The sequence below is a fragment of the Propithecus coquereli genome, unplaced genomic scaffold (assembly GCF_000956105.1).
Source record: "Propithecus coquereli isolate 6110/MARCELLA unplaced genomic scaffold, Pcoq_1.0 Scaffold164, whole genome shotgun sequence".
NCBI lineage: Eukaryota > Metazoa > Chordata > Mammalia > Primates > Indriidae > Propithecus > Propithecus coquereli.
Window position 1 is genome coordinate 3,438,457 of NW_012140969.1, and position 9,330 is coordinate 3,447,786.

The window sequence follows — 9,330 nt, forward strand, 5'->3', positions numbered from 1 at the left end:
CTGTGTTCTGGTGCCCACCCAAAGAAAAGGTAACGGCCCCATCTGCTCATTTCCTTTTACTCCTCAACAACCCTGAGTGGCACGTGTTATGTTTCCCATTTTGCAGATGAGCAGACTGAGTCATAGGTTAGGGCACACAATTAAAGTCATACAATTAGGGGTCTGAACTGGGATTCAAAGTCAAGTCCAAATGGGTTCCTGAGCCTTAGCTCTCATGTGCTCTGCGGGGCTTCCTGGCCCAGCTTTTGTCCCTACAGGGCTCCCAGGCCTTCACCAGGGGCTGGAAGGCCTTCCAGAGAGCTGGCAGCTGGGCACACAGCATGCCCCCACCCCGGTGCTCCTCTCCGTGGTTCCGATTCATGTCTCCCACGCAGGCCCAGGGCCCTTTGGGGGCCACACACCATTTGGAATGGTCCTCTCTGGCACTGAAGGTTGGCCCGGCTGGCCCAGGGAACTCTGTCTGGGTCACATCCAGAACTTTCCAGGTCCCCGAGCAGTTGGAGGGCAGGATGCCTGGAGAGTTTTGCCAGAACTGGACCTGCAGGTTGCTGCCAAGGGCTCCTGCCAACCAGCCGGAGTATAGGTCTGCAGAGGAAGGAAAGGGGTCAGGGTCAGGGTCAGGGTCATGGCTAGGCCACTTCCCCACTCTGAACTCAGTCTTTCTCATTCCTGAGCTCAGTTGTCAATTCTAAGCAACTCCAAGAAAGACAACATTAATATTACTAGTCCTTCCCAAATGCTTTATATGCATTCACCACAATTTTTTTTTTTTTTTTTTTTGAGACAGAGTCTCACTTTGTTGCCCTGACTAGAGTGAGTGCGGTGGCATCAGCCTAGCTCACAGCAATCTCAAACTCCTGGGCTCAAGCAATCCTACTGCCTCAGCCTCCCGAGTAGCTGGGACTACAGGCATGCGCCACCATGCCCGGCTAATTTTTTCTATATATTTTTTAGCTGTCCAATTAATTTCTTTCTATTTTTGGTAGAGACGGGGTCTCGCTCTTGCCCAGGCTGGTCCCGAACTCCTGAACTCAAACAATCCGCCCGCCTCGGCCTCCCAGAGTGCTAGGATTACAGGTGTGAGCCACCGCGCCTGGCCCCATTCACCACAATTTTTTAAGGTAGGCATCGTTATCCTCACTTTTCAGATGAGTAAACTGAGGCTTAGGTTAAATAATACATCAGACAGCCAGAAACCAATATTCAAACCCGGGACTGTTTACCTCTCGTGTGATTAAGTTTCCCAGAGAGATCAGTCTCTATCCCTGGCTTGTCCTCTGCCATGGACACAGCAGACACCCCCTCTGCAGAGAAAGAGCTCTCCCCACCCCCCACCCCCACCCCGCCGCCTCAGGGCTCACCATCTCCAAATTGTGCAGATTTGACAAAGCTCTGGAAAGTAGCCCCTGCCTGTGACGTGAGCGTTACACTGCTGTTCCAGGGTTTGTGGCGAATGTGGTGGCCCTTGATCACGTCCTCCAGGTCGGGGAATTTCTGGGCAAAGACCCCTTCCAGCTTGTGGTCATAGACCAGGGGGTAGGTATAGGTCAGCTGCTTGCCTGGAGGACAAGGGGAGGAAGAAATGTGAGAACACTCCAGGTTCTGCTCTGGAATCTGGGAATTGTCCTGCCTCACTCCACCCGCTAGCCCTTGCTCTGCTCTTTCTCTACTCACCAATCTTCAGGAACTGGGTGAGGGGAAAGGACACACAGAGCAGGGTCTGCCCGTTGATGCGGGCATTGTAAGGCCATCTGTATCCAGCAGGGGAGGGGAGTGGAGGGAAACGCGGCACACTGTGGACCAGCCACAAGCCCCCATCTTGGCCCATGAGCAAGACACCTAGACCAGAAGAGAGCAGTCAGTGGGGACTGCTCAAGGCATCCCAGCAAGCTCACCTGCAACCTGGAACACACTCAGTTGGCAGGGGGGCTAGGAGACGGTGCAGGCAGTGTCAAGTGTAAATTCTCCTAGTCCAGAGCAATGCTAAGATGAGGAAACAGAAGCCCACAGTCTGATTGCGCAGGCACCCCACTCCCTACGAAGGTCAGGGCTTAGCTTTGGGAAAATGTGTAGGGAAACCAGATCCCCCACCCCCCTGCCCCCAATCCAGGTCTCACCCTTCGTGTGTCCGCGGCTGGAAGTGTCCCAAGCCCTGCTGGCTTTAGGCGGCTGGTCATTGTAGAGAAGGAAGGCGAGCTGCAAAGGAGTGGGCAAAGGCAACGTGAAGTTCCAGGCACAGAGTCCCAGCCCAGGGTCGGCGGGCGCCCCCTCACCTGGCTGGTGTTGCTCCGGTACAGCGGCTGCAGGCTGCGGCCGACCGCCCCCGCCGAGCTGTTGATGAGCCCAGCGCCGTCGCGCCAGCCCCCTGAGTCCGGGTCCATGTACTTGTACCGCAGCCCGCTCTGCCACGCATCCCGGGACCCGCTATTGATCGGCAGCTTGTACACCACGAACCTGGAGGGCGGGGAGTTCGCAGAGATGGAGGAGGAAGGAGAGAAGGATCCCCAGGCTTCACCGAGGAGCGAAGCCATCCCGAGGGGTGTCTCCTGGCGCGGCGCCCACGCTTAACCTCGGGGGGGATGGTCGGCGCCCGCGCACTCACCAGTCCACGGGCTGCCCCGAGTCCCCGTAGCAGGTCAGGGCCCCGGCTGGGACCCACAGCAGCGCGGCCAGCAGCAGCGGGCTCATCGCAGCTCTGTGGCTGGCATCGAGAAATCTGTGCCGGGACTGTGGGGCGCTGGGTCACGCGCTGGGCCAGGTGCGGCCCCGTGGGGCTCTGACTTCCCCAAACTTGACGGGAACTTGGCCTCCGGAGGTCACGAGGATCGAGACTCCGCCCGGAGACTAGATGGGTCCTCTGGGAGCCGGGCTTTCTTCTGGGCCGTCCCTCCCTGCAGGCCCCGCCCCCAAAGGGGCGGATCGGAGGCCTCCTCCTGCATCCCGCGGACCCGATCCTCGATAGGCTCCGCCCCCGGCTCTGCTCAGAACACGCCCACGACAGGCCTGGAGGTCCCGCGCGTCCCGCCTTCGATCGCACCTCCCCGAGCCCCGCCTCCGCTCCTGCCCATTGTGGCTAATCTCAGCCCGCGCTCTTCCGTCCCACCCCGCTCCCTTCCTGCCTTCTTGATCAGGCACAAGTTTGGATTTTTTTTCCTTTCCAGCCCTGCAACTTTTGCTCTCTTAAGGGGAGGGAGCTTGTGCTCCGGATCCAACCCCGTTTTCATTCTGCACGTTTTCCCGGGCGGGAGGGGCTCCCCTGAGCGAGCCAAGGGGTCACTTTGGATAGTGGCAGGGTGGTGGGGCTCTGGCGACCGGCTGAGGGCTCTTAAATGGAGGGAGACGGTTGCTGTGAATGTTCTCGGGGTTCGAGGCACGAGACAAGGACGGTGTAGCCTGATCCTGGGGGAGATAAGAGGGCAGCAAGGCCTGCAGTGCCCAAGGTGGGTTGTCAGAGGTGAGGGGTGTCACTGAGGTTTGGGAGATGAGGGTGTGTATGGTCCCTTAAAATCACCTCTGGGGGTACAGCCTCCTCTCAACTTCCAGCCCCCCAAACCCACAGACTCAGGCCAACGCTGAAGCTTTACGGGGGAGACATTTTTATAGACCCATAACCATTCACAGCTCATGCCAGCCACCATGTGGGCTTCAGGAAGAGTCATGGTATGAAGCCCCCTCCAGACCCGGGGTCTCTGGGAAGCCTCACCCCACACCTCTTCCTGCTGTCCAGGGCCGCCTGTGAGCTGGTCTGAGTGTCCATCTGAGTCCGTTTATTTGGTCTGTCTCGCTGGGTCTGCGTGACCGTTTCACGTCTCTCTCTATGTGACTCTGGACATGTGGGAACTTCCGTTGGAGGCTCCTCCAGGTCTATGGGTCAGTCCTCGATCGTTCAGTGGATCTGTGGGGCCGCGAATCCAGCGAGAGTCCGTTTTTGGGAAAACCACTCTGTGTGGATCCACTCTTGTTCTTCCATCCCCAGTCCCCAGGAGGGTCCATGTGCCAGGGAAGGGCTCACAGGTGGCGCTTCATGTGCAAGGCCAGGTGGTCGGAGCGCGAAAAAGCGCGTGAGCAGAGCTGGCAGCGGAAGGGGCGCTGTCCTGTGTGCTTCCGGTAGTGGCGAGTCAGCTCGTCTGAACGTGCGAACCTCCACCCGCAGCCGTCCCAAGTGCAGGCGTATGGCTTCTCCCCTGGGGGCGGGGGGGTGCGAGGAAACTGTGAGCGCCATTGTCCACCCCCTGTCCCCTGCATCTGGCCGCACCCCTTTACTCAGTCTGGCTGGGACTAGGGTGAGGCAAGTCAGGCACCTAGGCGGCAAAATTTAGGGGCCATCCCACATCTGCACCCAGGTCTCACCCTCTGCAACTCTGACCCTTCCTCTGCACCAGCAGCTAGCACCACGCCCTTTCTCATTTACTGGGCCCAAGCCCGTCCCCTACACCACTGGCCCCACCCACTTCCTGTGCCCTGGCACCCTGTCCCTGCGTCCTAATACTGTCCCACTGCTGTCCTTTGGTCCTGCTACTTGTGTTCCAGCTTCCTCCATGCACCACGGGACCCTCCAACTGCTGCCCAACCTTGCCCTAGACCTTGGTCTCTGAGCCCTGAAATCCACTCACGTTCCAGGCCCTGACCCCAGTGATTACTCTCTCTCCCTGCTAGGCGTGGCCCTTCTCTGCCGCTCCCCAGGGACAGGTCTGTACACCTGTCCGGATCCCTTAGGCATAGGCCTCACCCCTCCTCTGTTCCATGGCCCCGCCCCTGTCTTCCACCCCTTGGGATCCAGCTTCACCTCCTAGGCCTACACCCCTCTTTTGTTTCCCAGCTCTTTCCCCTGTCCTAGACCTGCCTCCACATCTGGGCCCCTTCCTTTGTGAGCCGCCCCTGAAACTGATTCTGCCCGTCTCACTCTCTGGGCCCCAGCCACACTTCCTACACGTCTGGAGGCGTCTCCATGCCAAGCAACCACGTGCCCGGGAATACCACGGCTATGGCCCCTGAGCCCCTGGCATTCCAAGCTTGTCCACTCTCAGCAGCTCCCCGCCTCTAGCCCTGTCCTGCTTTCTGCTCCTCCGCCCCTCTGTGGCCCAGGTCTTACTCGTCAGCTCCCCACCTTCTCTTTGCCCCCACCCGCCTTCCAGACCTCTGCCCTGTCCTCTGACCCTGCCCCTGAACTTCCAGGCCCGCCCCCTGCCGCCTCTGCCCCGCCCCTTGCTCCAGGACCCTGCCTTTAGCCCCGCCTCCAGAGATCCAGTCCCGCCCCCTGCGCCGGGTCTTTGCCTCTAGCCCCACCCCTTGTTCCTGGGTTTCAGCTTCCCGGTCGCGCTGGACTCCCGGGCCCCGCCCCTAGGCTCGGGCCCCGCCCACTCACCGGTGTGCGTGCGCAGATGCGCCTTCAGGTGCGAGCTCTTGGTGTAGCTCTTGCCGCAGCCCGGGTGCGCGCACGTGTGCGCCGCCTGCCTCTTGCGCGGCCACGAACGCCGGCTGCGCTTGGACTGTGCGGCTTCGGCGGTCGTACCTGTATCTCCTGCGGTCCCTCCGAGTCCGGCGCCCACCGTCCCGGGTCCCAGACAACTCAGGAAAGAGGGGCGCGCGGCGGGACCGGGCGCGGACGCTGGGAGCCCGCGGAAGAGCTGAAAGTGCCCTTGGTACTGCGGCGCCGGGTACAGCGCGGGGTATCCAGACAGCAGCCCGTAGGGGGCGCCCGGTGCCGTGGGCACTGAAAACCCGGTCCTCGGGAAGTAGCTGCCAGAGGAGCCGGCGCCCGGCCCGGGGTACACCGGCTGCAGCTGCAGCGCCTTGGGCTCGGGGGCCGGGCCCAGGGCTGGGCCTACAAAGGCGTCCGGGGCCGGGGCTCGCAGGGCAGGGCGCGCCCAGCCCGAGTGCTCCTCGGGACCCAAGAGCCCAACCACCGACTCCGGGCCGCCCGCACACGCGCCCAGACTCTCGGGCGGCGGCGGCGGCGGCGGGTATTGAGCCCCAGGACCCTCGCCGGGCGCCAAAGCGCAGGTTCGGGGCACGCCGCCCGGCTCCGGGCCCGAGAAGTTGGTGAGGAGGAGATCCAGGTCCCAGGTGGCATCTGCGTCCCTGTCATTGTCTTCGTCCTCCCTGGGCGGGTTTTCCAACTCCAGCTTCACGTGGAGGGGCTGCACCGTGGGGTCGGGGGGACCCGGGCCCATGTCCTGCCCCTCTTCGGAGCGCCACCACTGTAGGAGGGAGCGGGCAGCTTGAGGCTTCACTGAAGGTACCCTTTACTGAAGGGCCCAAAGGTACCCTAACTGGGGACAGCACGGGCTGGACACCCTGATGGGGACAGCCTGGCCGGAGGCTTTGGAAAAGGGTCTTTTCCTGTCCGTTGTCAGTCTATCCCACTCCCCCACGCTGCCCCCCCAAACCCCTCAACCCCAGGGACAGAGGACGATCAGGTCTGGCTGGAGACAGGAGATAAGACTTCCATTATCTGGAACCACACTCAGAGATGGGGGAAGGGGTAGCAAAGCTGGAGGTGAAAGGCTGGGAGGGCCCCCCGTCTTGACTCAGTTTTCCCCCAGAACCTCCATCTCCTTCCCTGTCTCCCAGCAAGATTAATTCCCAAATGTTGGGTGTCCCCCAGGCATATTCGCCATTCTCCACCAATGTGCAGGAGTGGTCTCTCTCAACCTAGACCCATGTGGGTGTTCGGCTCAGAGCCTCAGTTTTCTAATGCAAAAATAGGTCCTACCCAGAACCTCGACCCCCTAGACCACCCTCCCTCCGTCAGACCAAGCTTAGATCCCTGACCTGGGCTGAAGGTACCTCAGTCCTGGCCAGGTCTCTTGATTCCAGGGCAAGGTACAGGCCTGGCCCCCAAGCTCTGTGGCTGTGGCCCTGGGTCCCAGCCACCCCACCTAGACCACGCCTAGCCCTACCTTGAGGAAGTCCTCCTGTGGGTCCGGGAAGGGGCCCAGGGTGGTGAGTGTGCTGATGGAGGGCAAGGCGGTCTCGGCTGCGGCCATGGCTGGCTGGTGCCCACCCTGGGCCTCAGGCCTCCTCTCCCTTGGCTGCCTCGTGGGCTCTGAGGCTCTGATGGCCTCTTGGAGGGCTCCTCTCTGCCCTCAGCTGATTGGCTGCAGCCCCTGATAAGGGGCAGACAAGGCGGGGGGTCACTGTTTCTGGGGAACAGACCTCACCTCGGCCTGTTTGTGGCTGGGCCTTAAATACTAACCCGGTATCCAAAGCCAAGTCAGACATCAGGGGGCTGGGGGCTCAGGGGTTGGGGGTTCAGGTACAAAGAAAGGCACTGGATCCCCAAAGAAGGAGAGACTCAGGGGCCTAGTCTCCATTTACCTTCCTGGAGAAGGGGTGACAGGCAACATGGGTGTGCTGGGAACAGGCTGTGGGACCCCCTGTCCCCCAAGCAGGGCTCTGCAGCCCTCTCCCTCCCCAATAAACAGCAACAGCCGGGCTGATGGCGGGACTTGGCATGAACTCCCTGCCAAGCATTATCAGACACCCCAGACGTTGGAGGCTGCTATCAGGTGGGGGCCCAGACCAGCCAGAGCTCTGTCCCCTGGTGAATGGGGAGGACTGGGGGGTTGGGTCTTCAAATAAGCATGGCTTTAAATTGCCTGGGTTGGGAGCTCCTAGGGTCTGAGCCCTGTGGCAGGAGGCAGCTCCCTGTCAAGCAGCCCACCAGTGTCTGCCGTGGGCCCTCAGTTGCCACTGCATAGGACCGTGGAGGCAGCTGAGGCTGGTGCAGTGACATTTGCTCCAGTGCAATGGGGGGCCGGGAGGGAGGATGGGACTGTTGGATCATGCCACAGGCAGTACCTGAACTGCAGCAGACCCACACGGTGGCTCTGTCCCTAGCTGCTGCTTGATTTTGCCAAACATGGAGAAAGGATCTGAGGTTCTACAACAGGGACCTCCACTCCGGTGCCCTGGGAGCCTGGGTAGGGGACATGGACACACATCACAGACATGTAATTTATAGTCATACACACAGCCATGCAATTACGTAGTGACATAAGTTCCTGGTCCCTTGGTCACACCTGCACATGTAATTTTGTGTCCGTGCATGCCTATGGACCATGCGCAGACACACTTCCCAGGCACTAAAACACAGCTGTATGCTATATTGGTTACACAACGTTATAGCCACACGATCCCTAAGATACAGAATTCATAATCATACACGTGTGCACTAAAACAATCAGGCAAAATTCCACAATTCCACAATCCCACTGACACAATTTAGCCACAAGCCACCAGACACACAGGGATTCCTGAAGATGTTGTACAGAAGTATTAGTGAACGCAGTCCCACAAGCTGATAAAACACAGGTGTAACCTTAGACACTAACACATAAAACATGGGCTGGGTGTTGTGGCTCACACCTGTAATCCCAGCACTTTGGGAGGCAGGAGGATCACTTGAGCCCAGGAGTTCAAGGCTGCAGTGAGCTCTGATCACACCACTGCACTCCACCTTGGGTGACAGAGTGAGAACTCATCTCGTTAAAAAAATGGTTAATTTTATGTTGTGTGAATTTCACCTCAATGAAACAGAATGGCTGGAATTGGAGTGGTTTTCTAGTGAGGAAAACAGAGTTTCTCTTTGGGAAAGATCTCCCTGGTTTAGGATCAGGCATTACACAGGCATGTCTGGCTCTGAAAGGTGAGGCAAGAGGACAACAGTCCTGAGAGAGAAGAGTGAGGCATTTAGCTGGGGGACAAGGGCCCCGGGAGTGTGTGGCCAGGAGGGATGATGGACTTCCCAGGGCAATAAAGTCTGAGCCACAATTTGGGTTTTCAAGTGCGTACATTGTCATCTCCCTCTGATATCCCCTGAGAATCAGAGAACTGCTACACCCACAGCAGCTCCAGGGGAGGAGGCTTTGGGGAAAGGAAGGAGGGAAGGAGAGAGGCTACTGTCTACAGGAGGGAGGTAACCAGAACAAGTGCTATGTAGAATCCCAGACATTTCAGGGTGGTGACGAACTCCCTGCTGTGTGAGGAGGAGGGTTCAAACCATTTTATTTGGAGATTAATGGTAAGAGCCCAGAAGGTGGGAGGGTCCAGAGACACCCAGGTCCCAGGCATTTGGGGACAGTGGCAGAGCATGTTACATATACAACTACACAGAGGGTTGACATGGCAAGAACCGTTGACCTGGACAACATGTTGAGACCCCATCTCTACAAAAAAATTTTTTAAAATAGCTGGGCATGGGGCTGGGCGCGGTGGCTCACGCCTGTAATCCTAGCACTCTAGGAGGCCAAGGCGGGCGGATTGTTTGAGCTCAGGAGTTCGAAACCAGCCTGAGCAAGAGCGAGACCCCTGTCTCTACTAAAAATA

At 59.1% G+C, this 9,330-nt stretch overlaps 2 protein-coding genes across 2 annotated transcripts; both read right to left on the minus strand.

Annotated features, from left to right (window-relative positions):
• Positions 1–56: 56 nt before the first annotated feature.
• Positions 57–2,829, minus strand: DNASE2 (deoxyribonuclease II, lysosomal). Its single transcript, XM_012641371.1, has 6 exons — positions 2,603–2,829; positions 2,274–2,454; positions 2,118–2,196; positions 1,675–1,839; positions 1,362–1,559; positions 57–585 (listed from the first exon to the last, which is right to left on the minus strand). Exons 1-6 carry the CDS (start codon positions 2,686–2,688, stop codon positions 206–208), a joined length of 1,089 nt encoding a protein of 362 aa, XP_012496825.1. The 5' UTR covers positions 2,689–2,829; the 3' UTR covers positions 57–205.
• Positions 2,830–3,715: 886 nt separating this feature from the next.
• Positions 3,716–6,989, minus strand: KLF1 (Kruppel-like factor 1 (erythroid)). The gene is made up of 3 exons (XM_012641378.1): positions 6,903–6,989; positions 5,366–6,200; positions 3,716–4,184 (listed from the first exon to the last, which is right to left on the minus strand). Exons 1-3 carry the CDS (start codon positions 6,987–6,989, stop codon positions 4,009–4,011), a joined length of 1,098 nt encoding a protein of 365 aa, XP_012496832.1. The 3' UTR covers positions 3,716–4,008.
• Positions 6,990–9,330: the final 2,341 nt, after the last annotated feature.

What these genes read in the sequence shown, in the direction of transcription:
- DNASE2 (XM_012641371.1), bottom strand. Translation starts at nt 2,688, where the DNA reads ATGAGCCCGCTGCTGCTGGCCGCGCTGCTGTGGGTCCCAGCCGGGGCC. An exon ending in TCGGGGCAGCCCGTGGACTG is followed by an intron (nt 2,455 to 2,602) that starts GTGAGTGCGCGG and finishes CCCGCCCTCCAG; the next exon opens with GTTCGTGGTGTACAAGCTGC. An exon ending in ACCGGAGCAACACCAGCCAG is followed by an intron (nt 2,197 to 2,273) that starts GTGAGGGGGCGC and finishes ACTCCTTTGCAG; the next exon opens with CTCGCCTTCCTTCTCTACAA.
- KLF1 (XM_012641378.1), bottom strand. Translation starts at nt 6,989, where the DNA reads ATGGCCGCAGCCGAGACCGCCTTGCCCTCCATCAGCACACTCACCACC. An exon ending in CACAGGAGGACTTCCTCAAG is followed by an intron (nt 6,201 to 6,902) that starts GTAGGGCTAGGC and finishes TCCCTCCTACAG; the next exon opens with TGGTGGCGCTCCGAAGAGGG. An exon ending in GCATCTGCGCACGCACACCG is followed by an intron (nt 4,185 to 5,365) that starts GTGAGTGGGCGG and finishes CCCCGCCCCCAG; the next exon opens with GGGAGAAGCCATACGCCTGC.